The following is a 23,664-nucleotide window of genomic DNA, read 5'->3' on the forward strand; positions in this document are numbered from 1 at the left end:
ATGGCAAAAAACACATTTGTGTCTGAACTTGAAATAATTACAATGTTTTATCTATCGGGTAAAAGAAGCCCAGAGATGTCAGGTCGTTTTATGATTTATGTCCTCAAACACCCCCTCGCCTCTGCTCTGTGTGGACTTTACTTTTAACCTTTGTTGAGGCCATGGCCCTGATCTTAGCTAGCCCTCCAGCCCCCACCCCTGCATTAGTTTTCACATTTGTGCGTTTAAAGCAGCAGACATCTTCACATATCTACCAATTCTTGAGTTTAACACACATATAAAATGCCCTGATGTTTGAATAGAGCATATTAACGTCCACAACTGGTCTGATAAATGACTGGAAATGATTTATATCTGTTCTTTTGTGGATTTCAAAATAATTAATTAATAATTGAAGCCATCAAGACTCATGCATTTATTTTCTTTGCAGTAAACCTGCCTGTGTAGGACCCATAATCAGGTGTTGTTTGTGCAGGAATTGACTTCAAATAAAATCTGAATAACTTATTAAGTCGTTGGTGTAGGGCACATTTAGGCTCAGTAGGATTTTTAAAATGTTGGACAACTTTCGTGAGAGAGCTCACAAATGATGAACAGTTGTTGTCCTACAGTGTGCGCTGTGCAGTGACACATTAAAAACAGACATTTCCCACTCAGATGGGAAAACTCGAAATGTGACTTTGGAGTGAACAAGCATGGCGGAGGAGGAGCGTACAATGTGCTTCTGTCACCTTGCTTTCTGACTGGCTACATGTCCCATTTAACAAGCAACACGTTGTTTGTCCTCGAAATCCAACTTGTTAAAAAGTGTGGAACACTGAAAAATCTTTTTTTTGATTATTTCTGATTATAATCAGTCGAGTTTTTCATGCAGGCTGAACATGAAAATAGTCTCCTACTCCTGTCTACTGCGTTAGCTTCTGATAGAAAACAGATGATGAAACTCTAGGATTTGAAAATCCTGACAGATCTATGTCACACTGTCCTTTAACATTCATTGACTCACCCATATTGGCTCTAAACCGGAAAGGCTGTTGTTGTTTCAGTGTCCAGGAAACAGGAGAGAAAACGTCTCGGCTAGCAGAAGCTAACTGTTAGCATTAGCAACTCCACCCCACAGCAGAACTCCTCCAGGCTGGAGTCATTTCTGGAGATAAAACATTAACGTAGCAGAGCAAACGGAGTCAGTGGTAGAGTGCTGTTAGCCAATCAGAGGAGAGATATCCAAATAGCAGGAAATAAAACTCCAAATCCCGTCGTGTTAAGCTCTCCTCTTATGCAGCATTCTGCTAGTTCCTGAAACAGGTGCATCTGAGCTGAGTAAAACTTATAAGGCATTCATTCCTACCAGAGACCCTTGCAAATGTAATGGTTAAATGAGTGACCCACACCTTTAATAACACAGATTTCTGATCGGAGAGATCCTGATGTGTTTCTGAGCCGACTAAAGCACTCTTAACACACCACACAAAGCAGGAATTTCTGATAAAATCATCTCCAGAGCTGTTACGATATTCGGGTGTGTCCTTAAGATTGCAGAAAGTGTGATCCGATATTTGGGGGCGGGATTTTGGTCTCCGTCAGCAGATGGTAGCAGTGATGAACCTCCTGAGAGTGAATCAAAAAGACACTAAATGGTGTTTGACAGCTGGGTTAAATCACAATGTGGGTCAATGGAGCGCTGGCCCAGATGGGGCCCAACTGTGTGTGAAGGCATAACTGTGCGAATCACTGCATGTGTGGTCGAGTTTATACGTGAAAATGTTTTAATTTTATTTGTGCGTGTGCAGCCGAGCTGCCGCTGCTTCATACATGAAGACAAATCAGCTGCAGTGATGGATGTTTGGACCTTGAGCCCTTTGCTGTAAAACACACAACCCTTTGAAGCTCTGCTTATTGACCTATGACCAGCCCACCATAACTCACAGTGTGGTGAGCCGTGGTGCTCATATATCTCCGGCTAACCGGTTTCAGATCACAGCCAACTGTATTAGCAATTTGCACCAAGCTGTGGAAGCCCGTTCTAACCGATGCATAAAATTCCACTGAAGCAACAGCGGTGCTTTGGGAAGCAGAGGCAGCTGCAGGAATTCTTCATTTTGATTGAATCCATTTTAAACCACTGGTATATATTTTATAAGAAGGTCGACCAATCAGAGTGGACCATGGAAGCCTTGAAAAACAGGAAACGAAACTGTTCATTTCAGATGAAGAACAAGAACTAGATAAGAGTAGAAATTAGTTAGGTTTAGTTTCTTTACAATACTTACCTAGCCAGTACGCATAGGTGGACTCCATATGGATGTATGTGGGCTTGTCCATGGTTTCCATGACAGTCTCACATGGGTTAGCCCATATGTATTTTAACAGACCCTACATGGGTCTTCAGAGCGACCCAGATAGTTTGAGTCATACATGGGCTTGTTAAAATCTATGTGGGCAAATCCCTGTGGGGCCACCATGGAAACCATGGAAAGACCCTGTTGGCACCCACACGGTTTGCCCACATATTCCCATATGGAGCCCACCTAGGCATGCTGGCTGGATTGGATGTACAGAACAAAGAAAAGGTGCATCTATAAACCTGCTAGTGAATCAGCGTGATGAATCAGTGATTGTGAACTTTTGGGTTTGCGGACTCGTCATTCATACTAACACATCTGGATGTTTGTACTTCCAGAATCACAATATTCCAAGTTAAACTGGAATTTGACTCGTGCTGGTTCTGGTTTGGAGGCCCGGGACGGATTTCTGATTCTTGCACAGCTCTGGTCTGGTCTCCCTGGTCTGGATTAAAACAAATTCTGAAAAAATCACGTTATGTAATTGTTGCTTTAAACGATGCTTTCTTAGACCATAAACACTTTTGATGCCACAATATTAGAAACAATTAGAAAAATGTAATATTTTAACTATGGTGCTTAGAAATAATTAGGATTAGGAAAAAATTGGTATCAACTGGTCAGAACAAGAACTCTTAAGACCAGAGCCGTTAAATCAGAACACTCGGCTTCCTTTAAGTGTCCTTTTCCTCATACTTTACATATGTGCAGCATTTTTGTGTCTAAAATGTAAAGTTAGTTAATATTGCTAAAATTGCAGTAAAAGGAAACAACACTTACCTTGAAAAGAATCAAAGAAATGTCGCATTTTAGGATACAAACAAAAATTACTCAATATGCTGATTTAGCTGTCAGATTGGTTAAATCTGACCCTAATGACATATTATAATCTCTCACTACCTTTGTTAACCAAAGTCACAAGGATCAGTAGTAAATTCACCAACTTTAAACCGAGTTAGTCTCTGCAGCAACACTATGATGTGATCGCTTTCTTTTAGGTATCTGTGGCATCTCCGGCTCTGGCTCCTCTGTCCCTCTGACAGATGGGATCTGACAGTGTTTGTGTCATAAACCACTTCCTTTTCTGGAGCTGCAGAGCCGTGGACCATATTCGGAGAAAGAGATGAGAAAAAGGAGGGAAGGAGTGATGGAGGGAGGGAGTGTAAGGAAATATGGAGAGACAAAGTGTTGATGTTCTTTTTGTTTTGAAGGAAGGGATGGGAAGATGAAAAAGAAAAAAGGTAGAGAGGAGGAGCAGTAAAATGAGTCAGACAGAGTTTTTATCAGAAACAAGAGCAGGAATCTGTTAACGATAAGAGAAGGAGAGGTAAACCAAAGCAGAGAGAGATGTGGAGGAGAAACGGAGAGAGAGCATGAGTCAGAATGTTGAAACGCCTGCCAATATGGAAACGACACGGCAAGCCAGGTAGAATTTACTGGAGTGTGTGTGCGTGTGTGCGCGCGCCTGTGTGTGTGTTTGTGTGTGTGTGTGTGTGTGTGTGCTGCAGCTTGATGTAGTTAAAACTAGCTTTGAACACGAACGGCTGACTCTATCCATTTCAGATTTTGTGCCCAAGTTCACAACCCACACTTGGGATTGTGGATGTTTTAGGGGTCACCCCAAGGTCAAAGGTAAAGGAGAGGCGGACACGTGTTATAGAGGTTAAACACGGGAGATTTACAGCTACTTTGGAGACCAGAACACACACACACACACACACACACACACACACACACACGTGCAAATCACAATTTGTTTTTGCCAAACGAGATGTGATGGGAATATTTAATCAGTCCCAAATGAGTTCTTGGCGTTGTGCATTTTTGCTGTACAGTTAAATTTTCACTTTTAGATTCACCTGTTTGAATTTGAAAGCAGATTTTCACAAGCAAAAACATCCTTTTTTTAATAGTTTTTATGCACCTAATCTTCAGTGAGGCACGCCAGCTTCACAGCTGTATATTTTAAGCTCTTATTTTGAAAGAATAACAAAACGGAAGTCCTCTCCAGTCGAGTTACTGGCCTAATAAGTTGCATTATTCCTGCAAAGTAAAACCAGCTGTGGGTGGAATTTATTAGATTTAATATGTGATGCACTGAAATGATATCAAGTTTCAGGTTATTAACACAGCAAAGCTGCATCATATGATGTAAACAGATGTGCTGATGTGATTCACAGTCTTTCTGTAGGAAGTGAAGCCAGAACTGGAGTTTCTTAAAGGGACAGTTTGGTTTTATTAAGTGAAAACATAAATAATATTTATGAGTAATCTCATATCTATGGAGTTCATGTCAGTCAGCACAGATAGCTTATAATCGCTCATCTGTAATTAAAAATTCACTGAACTCTGTGTAATTAAATGTGCTGATTATAGTCATTATAAATCCTAACTGAGGCTGATGACTCTACCAAACCTCATCTATTAGTGGTTGTAAAATAAACAAAGATCCTGCAGCTGTCATCTGTTTGTTTGTTTCTTCACACATCAGTGCCTTCGTCTTTCTCCTCAGCAGTTTGAATAAAAACTTCCATTTTCAATAAACGGTCGAGGTGTAGACTGACATGGGACACTTGAGTCGATGGTTAGTCTGAGCTTATGATGTTGTGACTCTCATTGGGGAACCAGGGCCTCTATGAGGACAGATTTTAGTTAAACTACAAAAAAACAAACTACCAGAGTCCCAAAGACGCTTGGTGTTTAGCGCTCCTTGTTTACCGTGGCAATGCCTGTAGCCGTAGCAGGGGGGCGTGGCCCAGGGATGATGGCAGACGGGAGGGGTGAGTTCTGTGTGAGTTCTAGATTATTCTGTCTGTGTTGCAGCAGGTCTGAAGAACACTTCGTCTTGGCTAGTAGAAGCTAACCATTAGCATTAGCAACTCCACGACATGGCAGAACTCCTTCAGCCTTGTGTTAATTATGGAGATAAAAACATCAGCGAGGCAAACAGAGTCAGTGGTGGAGTAGCGTTGCTTTTAGCCAATCAGAGGAAAGATTTTTGACAATCAGGAAAAAAAAATACCCCTGAGACTCCTGCCTTGTTCTGCTCACGTTTCCTCCCTGAAACAGGAGCGGCAGAGCTTTTTTTCCCACAGGGATCAACTCACAAGACATTCATTTATGTTAGAAACCACTGCAAATGTATTGGTTAAATGAGTGAACTTGGTCTTTAAAGGTCAGCAGCTGAATGTTATGTTTTGTTTTTTCCACACGCTGAAAAACATCCTTTAAGTCCCACGATGAAAGTAAAAACGGTCACAAAGCAGCTCTAAAACAAGCTAACTAACATAAAGTGACTCCGTTTAACTTTTTAAAAGTTTAATCCCAGAGCAGCCTCTGCACGCTCACGTTCAGCCTGCTTGAAAGCATCTGTCCATTCCTTTGATTTCATCATGAGCCTCGGCCATCACGAACCTCCACCCAGTGATGAAAAACCAACACAAGCACTGCTGTTGTCTCCAAGTTGGTCATAAATCAAGTTCCACAGCCGTTTTTCACTCCCTTTACCTGATCCTCACTCAGTCATTCCTTCCCTGTTAAAATAAAACAAAGAAACCTAAAACTTGTATTTCCTGAGTTCTTTAAGGTTTCTCCTTCTCGCTGTCAGCCTTGTAAAATCTGTTCCAGTTTGTTTAATCCTGCCCTCAGCGTGACCCGTGGTTTCTCCTCTCCTCCCAAAGCTCTTAGTAAAACAGTTTCCTCCTTTTTTAAAGAGGAGCTCAGAGTTTTGTTTCTGTGCAGCAGCACCGGTGTAGTTTCTCTCTCCAGTCCTCTTCTGGCCTTTCATCCACACACACACACAGCTCCTTCTGGATGCTCCACACAGTTTTTCCTTCCTTCTCTGACACTAGAAGAAAATATGTTTTGCCTTGAGCGTAGAACTTTTAAAAATAGACCAGATCTGTTAAGTTGAGATGTCCACCGCCCTTCTCCTGATGGCCCCAGCCTCGTTTCAGGCCGGGCCATCTCGTCCTCCATTCTTTTCAAACCCGCTCCCTTCCTCTTCTTCCCTCGCCTTTTGCAACCACAAAAGTGATTTCTAGATCTTTAACATCTCTGTCTGAGGCCTTCAGGCGTTTGATCTGATCTGAACCAAATATTTGAGTGAAATCTTCCTAAATCTGTTGATTTTGTTGTACAGCTGCAGATTTAACATCTGCGTTTGATTTATTTATAAACTCTAAATCCACCCCACCTCTGGATTCTCATCATCTCCCTCGTCCTCATCCTTCGTTTCTCCTCAAAAACACCAACAGGAAGTGTTTTAGGCTCTCTGCACAGCTCATCCTCCCTGTCTTTTAGCCTTACCTCAACCTAGCCAGGTTATTATTTGTTTTAATGCTGCAGGATTTGTTAACTTGTGTTGTCCCAGAACTCATTTCTGACAGGCTGTGATGTTTCTCCACATGTGGCTGCAGCGAACCACAGTAACAGAAGAAATGATGGGTTTGGGTTTTGATGGGACGTTTATAACTGGGACAGAGTGGTGATGGCTGTCTCATCTCACCCACAGAAGAATCTGAAGCCTTTGTGCTGGTTTACATTTTTTCCATCTGTAATGAGAAGTTGCTTCTAATTTAATTTTCACTAAATACGGCTGAGTTCGGGGGGGTTCCTGAAGACTGTTCTCAGCTAAAATTAGATCAGCATCCAAAGTGTTTTCACAACTTTCCACGCCGGTTACGACAATCCTAACGAACGGAGTCGTCCTGTTTCTATTTGATCCCACAAAAACAACTGAGAGACCTTAATGAAAAACAACACGTGGATGCTCATATAGCAGGAAATCAGTAAAACGTGGATAATCAAGGAAACGTCAGACGAGCAGTTGATCAAAATAAAACAAAATAAAACAAAACTTTGACAGTAGGCGAGAGGATCAGTGCCCGCTAGGGTCTAAAAAGTGCTCCAGCTCGTGGATGACCCGCTAGTACGGACGTTTAATTCTCTTTATTTACAAGAAGGACATAAAAGCGAGACATGATTCAGCTGGACCTGCTCCACGTGAAAAGGGAGGATGTTAGAGATGGTGTGTGTGTGTGTGTGTGTGTGTGTGTGTGTGTGTGTGTGTGTGTGTGTGTGTGTGTGTGTGTGTGTGTGTGTGTGTGTGTGTGTGTGTGTTTTGTCTAGCCTCTGATGGCACGACATGCCTACTCTGCTTCTGCTGCGTTTGTGGCTCAGCTAAACGTTGCCATGGCGACCAGCACATCCTCGTTCATCTCCTTCCTTTTCTGCATCCTTTCACTTCCATCCCTCCCCCTCCTCTCTCTCTCCCTCGCCTCCCCCTCCATCTCCCTCTGACTTACATAAACCTCTCCTTTGTACAAACCTAGAGTCACTCAGAGGTTGAGTGCGCCGATGTCTCCTTCAAAATGTGATATCAGGCTTCATCAGTTTTTCTCTCCTTCTCACACAAGCCCACGCTCAAAACGTCTCCTGGCTGGCCGCCAGCTCTTCCTCTCAGCTGGCAAATTAAAACGGTTTCAGGCAGAACTCAGAAAATCAACCTTTGAAAGGAAACCTGCTTAGCATGGAGAGCAAAGAGCCAGCAGCGTCCGCACAGCCGCAACCCTGTTCACCTCACATAAGTGCGTGTGAACATGAAATGAATTGCTCAGACTTTCACTTGTTTTCTATTATCATTTTGCTGTGACATCACTGCAGCAACAGCCTGGAATTGTCCTTTTGTTGTGCGATTAAAACAGTTTCATTTCCAGAACAATTAGAATCCCATTTTCTCCCACAAAACGCTGTTGGTTCTTAATTGTTATTCCTGCACAAATCTGCCTAAATGCCCATCTTTTAACACATCAGTGAATCTCACTGCCGTTCTGTCTGCATGAAATTTGTTCGCATTAAATTAAAGTTGAATTAGCCTTTTTTTTCATATAAGTCTAGTTAAGTTTTGTTCAAGAGCAGAGAGAAAAGTCTTTTTTTGCTACCTGATTGACTTGCTGGTTTTGTGACTGTAAATTTTTTGTTTAAATTCAGAAAAATTTGAGCTTTTAAAAAATATTCAGTGGTTTTTGTTCGACACTTAATTTAATCTCAGATGGCATATTTAGGAAATTCTTAAAGAAACAGTAGAATTCCGCCTCTGCTCTTTCAGTGTCTTACAAAAATTTTTAGATTAACCCTAAAAATAAACCTCTAAGATGTTTTTTCTCTGTGCCGATTTTAGTCAACTTTCATTCAAAAGTTATCATAGATATTAAAATCTGAAAAACTGTTTCTTTATGGATATGAAATTGTCCTACAACCTCCAGATATTATCACCCATGTTTAATCCTAATGTGCAGAAAACCCTGCATGTGATCCTGCTAATGTTGATTTAAAGGTTTTGTTAAGAATAATATAACTAGAAGTGGATTAAATTATACTTTATTGCCTTTTTCTAGATATTTCTCAACTCTATACAGTGCACAAGGTTGAAACTGCAAGATTCAGCTTAGTTTATCATAATGACCGGAAGCAGGGGAAAATTAGTCTTCATGATTTTAATCATCATATCTTCTAATTAGCCTGCAAATACACATTTTGCACCACTTGTTTCAGGCCGATAATACCTCTTAATGAGTGCCTCTGTCTACTCAGCACTTCTGTTCAGCATCTCTGCTGATTGCCGTGGCAACCTCATACTTAAACCTCATCGTATCTATGAATAATTATAGCATGTAGTTTTCAACAAAACCATTTTCTGAGGGAAGAAATATGATGTTTTTAGTGCTTCTGGTAGGTTTAATGTAAATGTTCATAGAAAGTCTCCAAATTAATGGAAGTTTAGTTGAGATGCTTCGGTTTTATTTATTCTGATCTTCTCATGATGATCTCAACGGTTCGATCCTGTCCTGTTAGGGGTGTCAGTTCGCGATGCTCCATGACTAAACTCACATGCTCCAGCTCATGTTCCAGTCTGGTTGAGTCACTCTGCAGCTCTATCGTCTCATTAGGGCCCGAGAGAAATGTTCCATTTTACACTCCAAACAGTTTGTAGACAAACCCATCTGCCTGTGTGGTTTCTGTCCCCAGGCGGGCTCTGTCTGTATTCTGCCAGACGATTATAAAAGAAGCATGGGACTCAGATGGTGGCTCTATGTGTGCGTGTGTGTGTGTGTGTGTGTTTCCACATAAGCAATGCGTTAAATCTTCTTCAAAGAGTCTCTTCTGACTGTGAAAGACTGTATGTCCATTTGGGTCCAGCGTGGACAGACGGGAGAATTCACCCCAGGCTGTTTCTCTTTTTCAGACGTCATATTTTCTGAACAAAGTTTCACTCAGAAGCTAGAAACTGATGCTCCTGCAGCAATTAACCTCCCAGCAGGATTTATGTAACGTTTTTGTTAAACATCTTTTTAAAATTTCACATCAAAGCAGTTAAAGATTTTTATAAAAAAAGCAAGAAAAACATTTAATTTAAACCACAACTGAAAACCCCACATACATTTACATAGTTTTAATGTTTTTGCATTGCTTGTTGTTATTGGATGTTTTCATGTTCTGCCCTTATTATTGCATTTTATATAATGCAAAGCACGTTGCATTTAAAACCTGGATAACAATTTACTAAAATGGCTCCCTTTATTAATGTTAGTGCATTATTAATCATTAACAAACAAAGGGTCTCTTTATTAACATGATCAATATTGTTAACTATTAAGTGCATTTAAAAAGATACTTTGCAACTTTTTTATATTTTTAAATCATGTTCTTGAGCCAGAATGTACTAAAATGAACCATTACAGGGTTAATGAAAAGCCACCTGTGGCCCCCTGTGGCCAGAAGGTTCCACTTGCAACTTCAGAGTTGCCGGTGTCAGCAGCACCAGGTATGTCAGTCCAACAGACCGAACCGGTGTCGGTACAGGATCTGCTCAGGTATAGGATCGGCTCGGGGTCCTTCGACTGCCGATGATGTCAAAGTAGTTGATTGGCTGAACATGCAGCTTACGGAAGTTACGTTATCACGTTATGATTTTGATTGGTCAGAACAAATTTCAACACTTTTTGGAGAAAATATGTTTGAATTTCTAAAGGAAATGTAAAATATAAGCAAATGATAAACGGTGACCCTCAAAAGCTCTTGATGTTGATGAAATGGGGCAAAATGAAATATAAGAACTTTATTGAAAGACACCAAGCAATATTTTGAGTCAAAGAATGTATTTAGAGAACAACTAAGGAAATACAAACGAACTCCACATTAATACAAACAGATGTGGCTTCACATATAAGAACTGTGCTATGTTTTGTCAGTCCGATGTTGGTTTTATGCAGTTTCACATTCTTTACAAAACAAGATAATATGGTGTTTTATTGACAAATTACAATTATAAAGAAAACATTTAGGTGTTTACAAACAAGAATTTATTAACAAAACTGCTGATGTCTTTCCAAAACGTATGTGTGAAAGCCGAGTAGATTTGCAGTAATGTGACGTCATCAGCAGTCGAAGGATCCCAAGCAGATCATGTACCCGAGCAGATCCTGTACCGAGACACCGGTTCGGTCTGTTGGACTGACATACCTGGTGCTGCATTCTGCTTCCAGCACGTTTCCTGCATGTTTTAGATCATGAACACAGCTGATTTGTTTAATTTAGTGATGATTCACTCCTGTAGAAACTAATGAATGCTGGGAAACATTTCAGCTGTTAGATTAAGCTGTTAAAACGATGAACGCACAGCGAGGAGATAGTTTTTGTTTTCTTTTCTACAAACAGACACTAGGGGGTGCTAAAAGCAAACAAAACTGCCTCTGAGTTTAGGACAGGGGGGCGGGGCCTGCTTAGTAATGCATTACTTAATACGGTTAAGCAGTTTTTAATACTTTATTTAATAGTATAATAATGCTTAAAATGTCACATTAATAAAGGGACCCTTATTGTAAAGTGTTACCAAAACATGTTACTCAAATGAAGATTTAAATTTTAATTAATAAAATAGGGAGCTATTGCATTGACATGTCTGCAATTAGATTTTTTTTTATTATGCAGTGATGGAAAATGTAATTCTTGGGAACTAATTAAACAAAACTCAAAGTCATATCAAACTTTACAGCAAAACTTTTTTTTTTACTTTTGTTCTCGTTCTATAAAGTTTTATTTTTATTTTGCATATGTTTTGGGTTTTGATTGCTGATCTCCTCTAAAGGCGGCTCAAGGGATTATGCACTTTAGTTAGCTTAGCATCTTCAATTTGAGTTCCAGACCATTCTGCAGTGGTCGTCTCAGGGTGGACCTCATTACTCAGCTGGTTGCATTCAGGATAGACTTTGATCTGCCACATTTCAACAATCTCCCTTCTCTCAGGTGCAACATCCAGGATTACATCTGGCACAAGGGCGCTCGCTGTGAGTCCGTGGTGACCGAGTTCCAGGTGATGTGTCTGGCCATTGGTGCCTCGGCGCTGGTGCTCTTGCTGCTCTTCATGATCATTGTCTGCTTCGCCAAGAAGCTCCACGTGCTCAAGACGGAGAACAAAAAGTTACGCAAGCGCAGGTGAGGCACTGGCGAGGATCAGCGGCGTTTCTTTAAAAACATGAAATTGCTCTATTGGTTGTTGGGGTTTTTGAAGAAAAGTACACTTTTGATTTACAAATGATCTCATTTGAACAGCAGTTTAATAGTTTTAGATATTTCCTGATCCTTTGCAACCATAATATTACACATAATGATGCTGATAGCCACAGTAGACACATTATACAGAGCAAAAAACCTGCTGAAAACCCTCATCTTAAACTATAACACTCAGAGATTCCTAACAGGTGACCCAAAAGCACATAAAAGGAAGTCCTAAATCACATATCCTGGTGTTTCTTAATGATAAATGATAAGTGACCCGCACTTGTATAGCGCCTCTCAGAGTAAGGACTCCAAAGCGCTTTACAGTGTATATTTCTACTAAATTTACCAAACAATCTAATAAGTTAAAGTTTATAAAGCAAGTTAACTGAGAAAAAGTCTTTTACTTGTTATTTTTTGCAGTTTTACATGCAGGCTGAACATGAAAATGGTCTTCTACCCCTATTTTCTGCAATAGCCACTGATTCAATTCAATTCAAGTTTATTTATTTAGCGCCAAATCACGACAAGAGTCGTCTCAAGACACATCACATAGTAAACATTCCAATGCAGGTCAGTTCATTAAGCCAATCAGTAAAATGTTTCCTATATAAGGAACCCAGCAGATTGCATCAAATCACTGACTAGTGTCAGTGACTTTACAGCAATCCCCATACTAAGCAAGCATGCAGCGACAGCGGAGAGGAAAACTCCCTTTTAACAGGAAGAAACCTCCAGAGGATCCTGGCTCAGTACTGATAGAAAATAGACTGGGAAACACTTAGAACAGACAGTCAGAACTATTTGACACACTTAAATTAGCATTCATGGACTCACCCATCTTGGCTCGCAACAGGGAAGGCTGTTGTTGATTTAGCCTCCAGGAGAGAGCAGAGCACGTCTTGGCTAGTAGAGGCTAAATGTTAGCATTAGCGACTCCACCACACAGCAAAACTCCACCAGGCTTGTGTTATTTGTGAAGATGAAACATCAATGTTGCAAAGCAAACAGAGTCATGTTGCTGTTAGCCAATCAAAGGTGAGATGCCCAAATTTCATGAAACAAGTCTCCAAATCCTGCCGTCTTCAGCTTTTCTCTCATCTAACTAACTTCCAATTCCTGAAACAGGAGTGCCATTAGTCACCACAGAAATTGACTCACAATGCATTGAATTGAACTGGAGAGAGCAGATGTCATGAAATAATGCATGAATGAGAGCTTTAAATAGCTTCATATTGAAAATATTTGCAATCTTGAGGCGCCAAAAAGTTTCTTTGCTTACTTTTTCCCATTTAAATCCAACATGCTGCAGGTTAATGTTTTACAAAAAGGAAACAGAAAATATATTTATTATTTATTTGTTCAGTCAGGTTAGTTTGCAACAACTTCAAAAACAGTGCTATTGTTCTGTCACCACAGAAGCTTTGCAGGAATCATCCACATCTTTATGCTAAATACCTCACAAAGAAAAGCACTGTCAGAGGGAGGTGGATGGAGCAGAAAGTGAAGGAGAGTGACTGAGTGAAGGGCAGGATTGAATATAAAATAGGAGTGTGTGGGTGGGGGTTTTGCTTTGCCAGTGCCCACGTTTTTAGGGCGATCTCCATAGCAACAAAGCTGTTGTAGATGAGCAGCACGCGGCGATGGAGCACCTTGGATGCAAATGTGAACCTGAGGACCGAGACCTCATCACCAGCTCCCACGCTGCAGGATTTATTTTTAGCTCCACGGGGAGGGATGTGATGCTAGTCATGGTGGAGATTAGAGATGATGTTCAGGAGGAAATATGTGGTGCAGTGAACAGCAGCTGGAATGCTGGCTTGCAGAAAAAAAAATTCAAAGCAGAGAAAAGGGTGATGTCATCAGGGCTCTGGATCCAGCTGAAAGTAGGGCAGTCTGAACAGGAGGGGGGGGGGGGGGGGAGCGAGAAATGGGCGGAGGTGGGGTTGACCTACATACAGCTGTGCAACCTGAGGGGTGTGAGCAGCGGGGTGCAGCATAAATGAGTAAACACTGCCTCATCAAGTGGTCGGCTTAAAGAAATCGATGAGGAGCGAGAAGGAGGAGGAAATGGAGCACGGCAGATTAGGAAAAGGAGAACGGGATGAAACAGGAGAGGATTTGGGAGTGATAAAGAAAGAGAAAGATGAGTAAAATTGTGCAGATTTTTGGCTTCAGAGAGAAAAAAACTCAGCATGACACATTTAGAGAAGTGTGCATGGTGCTGAAAATGACTCCCACACTCCCCATCTGCTGTGAGTTTCTGCACCGCCGTCGGGATCAGACAGCATCCTGGTCAAAGATGGAAAGGAAGCGGAGCTGTGGAGGATGTGATCCTTCTGATCCAATGCTGGTTCATTTATTCAGAATGAATCCCCAGTTTTTAGCATCAGTGAGTGTGTGAGTGATTGCTGCTGTTGGCCCTGCTGGATCCATTCTGGTCAAAGGCTAATCGACCAGAAATGAAACAAAAACAAATCAAACCTGATATCTCTGTTACTAAACACGGCCCAGAGAGTAATTAATCTGATGTTCAAAGCTTCTCAGGAGCTTCTGTTGGGTTAACTAACTACTGACCTCAAAGTAGAAACGTTATCTTCTGACTAAAATCCAACAAGATGATGATTTTGGACCAGTTTTAGACTGAATGAAGACTCGTGTAAATAAAACGCTTGACTCGTTCACACCAACACATTTAGATCTGTTCATAGGATAAGACTTCTACCTCTGTGAGAGGATTCGTACGTTCCTCAAAAACCTGCATACTACCCCTAGTGGAGAACATGAGTAGTGCAAATGATGAAAGATGAGATACAGGATAACCCAAGTTGTTGTCTGTTTTGTGCTCAGACCATGCCTTTCTACTGGACACATAAGCATAGCGTAACGGCCGTGAATTGTAGTACACAGCAATTAGTCGCTGTTACAGTTAATGTGTGCGTTTCCACCGTCCGCAAAGCTTCCCAGAAGTACAGGGACACTTTGGTTACACGCCAAATCTATTTTTACACACCATGCTTCCAAAACATGTCAAGTTCAGCAGTTTAGATCGGGCCAGACAGGAAGTCAAACAAGAAAGCAGAGTAAAACTTCAGAAAACTTTCAAAATAAAAGTCACAATCAGAAATCCACCTGCTTAACTAGCTATAGTACAACATTATCCGTGAACCCTTTGTCATTGAGGTAAACAGAACAGAAAATCAACCAGAGATCTTCTTGGATACATGATGTTGTCTTTCTCCTTGCTTGTTATCACGTGAACTGCTGAAGTCACGCTGGGTTTTGCAATTTTCTGGTCATTCTGTGACCTCACCGGACCACCTAACGCTAACCCACAGAACACTTTTCCTGCCGTTTTTTCACTCAAACACTTTTGGTGGGCTCGTGGCTGAAATGCGTGTATTATGTTACGCACCGCTTACGTTATGTACCGCTTACACAGCCAGTGGAAAGCTGGGGTGAGACAAACAGAAGGACACAAGGAGGATGTTAGGAAACTAAGGGGACACAAAGAGGACACTAAGGGGACACTAGGATGACACCAGGGGGACACTAAGAAGAAACTCATGTGACATTAAGAGTTTATTAAGGAGAAACTATAGGAGGACACTATTGGGATGTTAAGAGGACACTAGGGGGACATTACTTGGACACTAGGAGGACACATTTCAGAAAAGAACTCCTGAAATGTGTTTCCTCAGACGAGATCAAAGGAAACTTTCTTCTTCTGCACCTGTTTGAACATCTTCCGAGTTTCTGATGGGAATAGAAATAAAACGCTGCTTAAACATTAAAAACCAGGTTTCATTTTTGTTTTTGCATCACAGATAAATGTTTATTTATTCTGTCCTGCTGTCTAACTAATGCTGCTCTTGCTTTTCTCCCCCCTTTTGTTTTTCTCTGAGGATCCCTCCTTCTTTTGTGACCTTTTGCTAAATTATTTCTTCTCTCTTCATGACAAACATTTACTCTTCTGATCATCTTCAATTTCTCAATTGCTCCAATTTTCTATCATTTCATCCCTACTATTTATTTCCTTCCCCTTCTTTCCCCTCTCGTTCATTCCTTCCTCCTTCACTTTTATGAGTGAACCTCTTTTCCAACCTCCCTGTATTTTCATCATTTCATCTTCACTGATCTGCTCTCTAAATCTTCCTCTCTTTCTTCTCCTTTCTTCTCCCTCCCCCCTTTCCCACCCCGTCCATCCCACGATGCCCAGCAGTAAGTACCGGCCTTCATCGGAGCAGCACAATGATAATTTCTCGCTGTCCACCATCGCTGAGGGCTCCCACCCAAATGTAAGGAAACTGTGCGACACCCCTCCTAACGTCCCTCATGCCCGTGCATTGGCTTACTATGATAACATTATCTGTCAGGTAACGTGGTTCTCGCCTCTCTCTCTCACCCCTTTTCTGCATCCCCCCCCCCCCCCCCCCCCCCCCCCCCACCCCAAATCCTGCCCGGGCCCTCGACTCCCCTCCAAATGCATGGGCATGAGTATTCTGATGCTCTGAGTTGGTAAACGCTGAAGGAGGGGGTGGGCGGGGTCCAGGAGCGAGGATGGATAAAAGGTTTGCTCAAAAGTGAAACTCCAAATTCAAGTGGGCACGAGCTTTACTGATATTTAAAATCTATGAACTATGAGTTAATTCTCAAACAATTCTGTCTCTAGATTTATGTGGAAGTGTGACATGCCTTGTTATGTTTCCTGATTCCTGACAAATCTATCTTTTTATATGACAATTTGTATTTTAGATAAGTAATAAAAATTAAGGGTATTTAGTTGGACAAAGATGTGCTTTTACATCCTTTTTTAAATACATATTTTTACTTGGTTCACTAAAAAGCCTTAATGAGCTACTAAAGCTACCATCTTGGTTGTGACTGCGTATTTAAAATGTCTTTATTAGAAATCTGTCTAGAAAAATATAATTTAGATGCCCAAACTAACTTTATTTAAAGCATCCTTAGTGAGAAAAGCTAACATTTTCATCAATATCAGTTCCTCAGAGATAAATAAAACAAATAAAGGTCAACAAATCACCTTCAGATTTTAAGATCTGAACAGCTCAAATACAATCTGATGTTAACTGTCTTTAAACATGAAGAAATATATCAAAACATGATGTTTTTGCAGTTTTTTTTACATGAAAGTATAAGTTAAAGGAGCGTATTGCAGGTTTGAACCTCCTTTGAACAAATACACAGAGAAACAACAGGAACTCATTCTAAATAACATTGTACACATACATAAATTATTTAGGCTTTGAGAGTCATTTTTGTGAGAAAAATATTTTTCTGCCAAAGCAGAAGTGATGTAGGCAAAGAGAGTCTAAAGAAAAATATGGATTTTAATGCCGGCTCTGAAAGAGGGAAAACTAAATAAAATTATGGTGGACCACAACCATACTGTTATGAGCCTGATGTACACCCCGGAGAGAAGAGACAAGCAAGAGGGAGAAACAATGGCCAAAGGAGACAGAATGAGCTGTGGTGTCTCGGTGAGTAAACAATGCTAGCTAGCTTAAACTCGTGTGCTAACATCACAATATTGTGCAGATTACTGTCATATACCAGACAATTAAAATATTATTGATCAGGTAATATATTGATTCTTGACAATAAGAAATTATAATAAGTGTTTGTCGGCTGTTTCATACTAGTTAAATCCATTCACGTAATGTAGCTTAGCATTTTGGAGAGAGAGAGAGAAGCCTGTCATCCTATTCAGGGCAGGAAGTTTGGACTTGGACCCAACCCAGAAACCAGCTTCCCTGGCCCACTATAGGAATTTTTAAAACCCTGCCATCCCCTTTTGGAGGTTGGGACAGGTGGTTCTGAGCTGGTTCCGACCCAGAACCCAGCTTCCCTGGTCTGCGGTTTGTTTACAACAGTTTTAATTCTGCTTTCAACCAGTAGGAGGGAGAAGTGGGAAAGTATTTAGTGTCGCTTCAATCTGATCGTTTTAAGAGAAAACACCTCGCTGTGACCCCTCCACCCACCCACTCTCCTAACCTGCTCTCTCTGATCACCTCTTTGCATCTGTACGTCTCCTGCTAGTACAAGCCCCCTGGTGGCTGTGTGAGCTGCTGCGGCTTGGCTTTAATGTTTGTTTCTTTACTTTTTTACGTCTTGACGACTTGTTTATCCTGAAAAAAGTTGGGAAAATGAAAAACAATAAAGGTGTGACTGATGTCACAACAGGTAAGCTTAAACTGTTATGTTCTGTTCTGTTGAACTGTTCTGCAGCAAGCTGTTATCAGGATAAACATCTGAGATGCAATGTGATGCTGCAGCCTAAAGGTGGCAGCAGAGAGCAGATGGGTGCCTCACTAACCAAAGCATGGGTAGCTGGTAGCGCTAACACCAAGGTTGTAGCAGCATGTGTTACCGTAGTGCTACAGCCAGAACTTTTCTGTTTAATTTGAACTATTTTTAAGGTGCAGTACCACCCTCTAACAACTCCATCAGTAGTTTTGTTCACCTTTTAAACTAAAAGAAGAAATTGTTTTTTTCTGTTAACCAATTTAACATTTACTTTGGGTGTTTCTCAGTGTCAAGGCACCTGGCCCTGCGAGGTGATGTCTTGCGAGGCCAGGCGCCTGACTTACGAGGACACTGTCCTTCCTTGGTCAAAGAACATAGTTAAATGGAACAGATGTGCATCACATGACTGTGGTTTCCACGGTGGTCACTCAACATCACATGACACGGGAGACAACATTATATTTTATATGTTTACGTTTCAATATAAATATAAAACAAGACTTTTACTTTTTAAATTCTGTACATATTTGTTAAATAAAATATATAAGCAAGTTACATCCCGCTAGCCACCTACAAGCTACAACTACTAAGCAACTAACCAACAATAGATAACTTGTTTGGATAAAAAAAAAATTTAAATTAGTTGACTTACTTTTAAATTTGAAAATTGTCCCCGAAGTAGCGGCCAGCTTCTGATCCACCATCCTTTTGAATATACCGCGGTGTGTTCTGGGTAATTTTTGACCAAGGCTAGGCTACAAGACACCTCCCGTGTATCCTTGCTCAGCTAGCTAAACGGCTAATAAACGGAGAACTGACGCCTCGGTAGAACATGAACACTGGAAAACGTCTCGGGGGCTCCTGATGACGTATCTCCTAGGCAATCGGGGCGGGGCCAAGACATTAAGGGCAGGTTCCTTGGCATTGAGAAACACCCTTTGTTTACATGCAAACAAGTCCCACCAATTCATTACAAGCCATTTTCATCCTGACATGCATAAAACCCTCAAAAAACATGAAATCAAGTCATCATTACTTAAAAACATCTGTAAAATATCTAACACTTGATTGAATAGTATGTGATAAAATTCCAAGTGATTAAGAAATATCTGCTGCTAAATTGTGTTTTATTTATTTTTCTGGTGGATGAACATTGTGCAGAAGCTTTTGACCCAGCATTGCACAAAATTAAGTATTTTTGGTACCAGTTTTCACACTAACAGTTAGTTATAATGGCCCTAAAATTGTATGTGCCAGAAAATCACCTAATGCAGGATTTACTCACTGGTTGCTCATCATCTGTAGATTCTTCACCAGGGGGCAACAGACATGTATGGGACTGGATATGGTAGGTTTCTAATGAAGGTACTAATCCTGGTGCGATGATTTAAGGTCAGAAGTGGTTTGATGTGAATTTATGACAAAATCTACAAACAAAAAAAAACTCTGCACCTTTAAAATCTAATATTCTTTAAAAAACTAAAACAAAGTTCTAATTTTATACTTTTTTCATGATTTTTGCAGACTGGATGAAAACTGGATTTCAAAGTTAAATCCTTAAATTGAAGACTTTTCTCAGCGTTGTTGTTTAATATTCTCTCTGTGAATTTAGCATCAGCTAGCTATTCAATCCAGATTAATCCCAAACTCACAAGAGACATCCTTACACTAGAATTAACTACATCATTAATCCCTGATTACACAGTTAATGAGACTAAAAGCCTCAACTCATTTCTAAACTAACAGACCTGAGCAGCTATGGCTGAGGTTCTCCTCAGGATCATCCAAACCTGAGCTGTGAAGCAAACAGCAGCAAAGACTCTGGTTAAACAGTCTGTAACCAGCTGGGAATATCTGATGACATCCAAAAGGAAGTGGAGTCCCTCCGACTATTGGTTTCTGTCTCCAAAACTCCGTCTCTCTGTCTGTTTTATCACTGTCTCTTCCTGTTTGCCTCTCAGTCTCTTTGTATCACCTCTGATCTTTCTCTTCGTCCACTTTGTGCTCTTCTCTCTCTCTCTCTCTCTCTCTCTCTCTCTCTCTCTCTCTCTCTCTCTCTCTCTCTCTCTCTCTCTCTTTCTCTTGCTATCCATATCTGTCTTTCTCTGAGGATGTCTTGTGTGGTTTTTGAGGAGTATAACCCTTGTGCCCCATCCCCCTCCCCTCAGAAAACCATGAGCAGATACACCTGGGAGTGTAAGACCAAAGAGGAGTCCGACTGCGAGGTAAGACCAAATTTCAAATGTCAGATAGTCCCGACCCCTTGTCACCCTCCCAAACAGCTCTCTCATTGTTCCTGTGGCCCTGTCAGTCACCCCTCTCAAGTATCAGTGGATCGATCCAAGCCTCACTCCAACTTCCTGAGTGAATAAATGCATAAATGAGCTGAAAAATGCAGGAAAACGAAAACACATAAAGCTGAAAGCTCTCTCTGACAAATTTAAATAAACAAACTTAAAGTTTCTGCTGAGATTACAAAACAAACCCGTATGACTTAGAATTAGCAGACTTTTTTTCTTCATGATTCAAATTCCTAAATAAGCAACATATTCAAAAGTCAGATTTAACTATATGGGACCTTCTGAAAGCGGAGTACAAACAGATAATAACCACATGAGGAAATTCATCATAGAAACACTGAACTGCTGTGTATATGTGCTTAAAATGTCTGTTAATGACACAAAAATAACATTAGAGCAACCCTTCTATTGTGTTATAAAAATCAGTAATACTTTACAGAAAGGGACCCTTTAACGTTACTTAGTGCATTATTAAGCATTAATAAACAAAGGATCCTTTTATTAACGTTACCGTTATTTATTTACTATAAAGCAGGACTTTCAATTCTGGGTCTTGAGAGCCGGTATCCAACACATTTTGGTTTTAACCCTGCTTCAACACACCTGATTTCAATCAGCAGGTGATTAACAGAACCTGATGAGCTGCTGCACAGGTGATTCATCCATGCAATCAAATGTGTTGGACCAGAGAAACCACTAAAACATGCTGGCCTGGAGCTGAATAGCCCTGCTATAAAGTGTCCTTAAAGTGACAGTGTGTATTTTCCCTGTCGATAGGGGGCAGTACATATCTAAATCATTGCAAGCAAACTGTATTCTTGTGTCCGAGTAAGACCTTACCAACAGAAGGCTATTAGGGCCAAAAATCCCCAGGAGCGCACATTTCGAATGAGTACTCCGTCAAATCGTTCAACCTCCAGCAAAATGACAAGAACATCAGACTCCCTTTCATCACTGGCAACGGTTGAAGAGTTAAATGTGTAAAACAACAACGTTTATGAATGGTGAAAGTTTTGTAAAATCTTGTTACAAATGAATAAATGCATTTTGTCCTCACGGGCTCCCGTAGAAGGAAACATGGCGTCTAATATGACGTCGCCTAGAAACTTAGACCCGTGCTCATGTTACCTATTCTAGACCTGATTATGAGCTGCCAATAATTTTCAAACACTGGGCATCATTTAACTCTTTTTCAACAATATTTCAATGGATGTTTCCAGAGATTAATAGTAAAACTACACTTTGTTGCTATGGAGGGGGTGTCTGCTTAGTAATGCGTTACATAATATGCCGTTGCTAATACTTTATTTAATAGTTTATTAATGCTCAACAATGAACTAAGTAATGTTAATAAAAGGAGTCTTTTCCTGAAGTGGTACCTAAAAACCAAACCAGTGCAAATAAACAAACTGTGTGCTTTTTTAAAATAGTCTAGTGTAAACTAAGCTGTAGTTAAGGTAAAATATCGAACATCATGTTTTTATAGGTAATTTTTCCTGCATGATGGAGCACAGGTTTGTTTGATTTGCAAAGTTGGAAGAATAATGTTCCAGGGAAAGAGACCTGAGAATAAAAAACTCCGATGGGACAGACAAAGTCTGCAGGGACAAAAGCTTGCTTTCTCCTTCCTCTCTGCACCCATTCATGTCTGTTGAACATGAGAAGAAATAAAGATTTTTCAATTAATGCAGACTTTTTTTTTATTTGTTTATTGTGAGCGCTATTTTGGCAACTCAAACTGCTAGCATCAACTTCAGATGATAAAATGAGGAAGTTTGAAAAAGATCTTTAGTAGGGTTTTGTTAAAAGTTTTATTTTGATTAAATTGTTTCTAAAACTCAACATTAATCATGAATTCATTAGACAAAGACAAAAGTTAGATAATTTTATAAAAACGTATTATTTTGTATTTGTTTCTGATGTCACTCCCACAACACACACACACACACACACACACACACACACACACACACACACACACACATTGGGTTTTTTAAAAGATGACAGCCCTTGAGAAAAAGGATGGATTTAAACACGAAGCCCGGTTCTTCTGCACGCTGACATGATTGAACAACCGTCATTTCTCTGCTGTAATAGAAATGTTTGTTCCCAATCTTTCTCTCAGAGAAATCCGTCCAAGTGCGGCCAGATCCTTCCAGAACGCGGCATGTAATTGTTTTCTGTCAGTAGGAAATAAATTCAACACTGAAAACAGATTGAGCGGGCAACGCTAACTGTAATTTTTAGGAGGATTTTACTTTCACTGTCTGAATCGGCTCTATTATGGAGCTAGGATTGGTACAACATTGCATGTAACTTAAACATGTTTTGTAACTTTAATTTTCATTTTGTAGCATGTAATTCACATTTTGTAACGTGCAACTTTCATTTTGTAACACAATTCTTGTTTTGTGACACATAACTTGTTTTGTAGCACGTAAGTCTCATTTTATGACATGTAACTTTCAGTAAGTAACATGAAACTTTTACTTTGTAACTGGCAGGGGGAAAAAATCAATGTACAAGTTTCAACTCACAACTCTTGTAATGAAAGTTACGTGTTACAAAACAAGAATTACATGTTGTTACAAAATGAATGTTATGTGTTACAAAATGTGAATTACATGTTACAAAACATGTTACAGGTTACAAAACTTGGTACAAGTCACATGGAATATTTTCCCAATCCTAGCTCCATACTCTTTGACTTGTCCGAGCTGATTTCACCCAAAGTCAAAAGGATGCAGATATGTAGTAAAATGATGCTCATAAAAGGAGAATAAACAACCTCTTTGTAAAGGTTTTATCATCGCCACGATCCTTAGAGCCTGTTAGGTACCAAACTCCGTCCTAACCCTGACCCTATTGCCACTGATGCTTTAGCACGGTCAAACAAGGATTAATTAGCATTAGTAAAAGAGCTGATCCAGATACAGCTTATACTCAAAATCAGAAACACAGTTCCTGCTTTTTAAGAAAGTACAGTAAAAAAAAAAAAAAGCTGGCTTCACTCGAAGCCTTTAACTTTCTTTGTCTTCCGATTTTGTAAAACTGAAATACATTCTGATTGTTTTTACATCAAATTCAAACTGAGGAAGGAGTGGAGCCACAGAGTCTACAGAGCACTTTGGAGCAGATGAAAAACAAAAAGACTGACAGCTTCTATGGAACAAATAGACTCACCAGAGTAAGATTTT

General features: G+C 40.3%; 1 protein-coding gene across 16 annotated transcripts in view; it reads left to right on the plus strand.

The window, feature by feature from the left end:
* Positions 1-23,664, plus strand: part of cspg5a (chondroitin sulfate proteoglycan 5a) — a 59,510-nt gene that overhangs the window by 31,371 nt on the left and 4,475 nt on the right. For 4 of the 16 annotated variants that reach the window (XR_008563314.2, XM_015949848.3, XM_015949854.3 and 1 more), the window contains exons 3-5: positions 11,649-11,837; positions 16,120-16,276; positions 20,336-20,392. Coding sequence is in view for 15 of the 16 variants with exons in the window: in XM_015949848.3 (XP_015805334.1) it covers positions 11,649-11,837; positions 16,120-16,276; positions 20,336-20,392 (403 nt within the window). In the remaining variant the exon portion in view is untranslated. The remainder of the gene's footprint in view (positions 1-11,648; positions 11,838-16,119; positions 16,277-20,335; positions 20,393-23,664) is intronic. The other 12 variants (XM_015949852.3, XM_015949859.3, XM_015949861.3 and 9 more) reach the window with 7 other exon arrangements.

The sequence above is a fragment of the Nothobranchius furzeri genome, chromosome 5 (genome assembly GCF_043380555.1).
Source record: "Nothobranchius furzeri strain GRZ-AD chromosome 5, NfurGRZ-RIMD1, whole genome shotgun sequence".
NCBI lineage: Eukaryota > Metazoa > Chordata > Actinopteri > Cyprinodontiformes > Nothobranchiidae > Nothobranchius > Nothobranchius furzeri.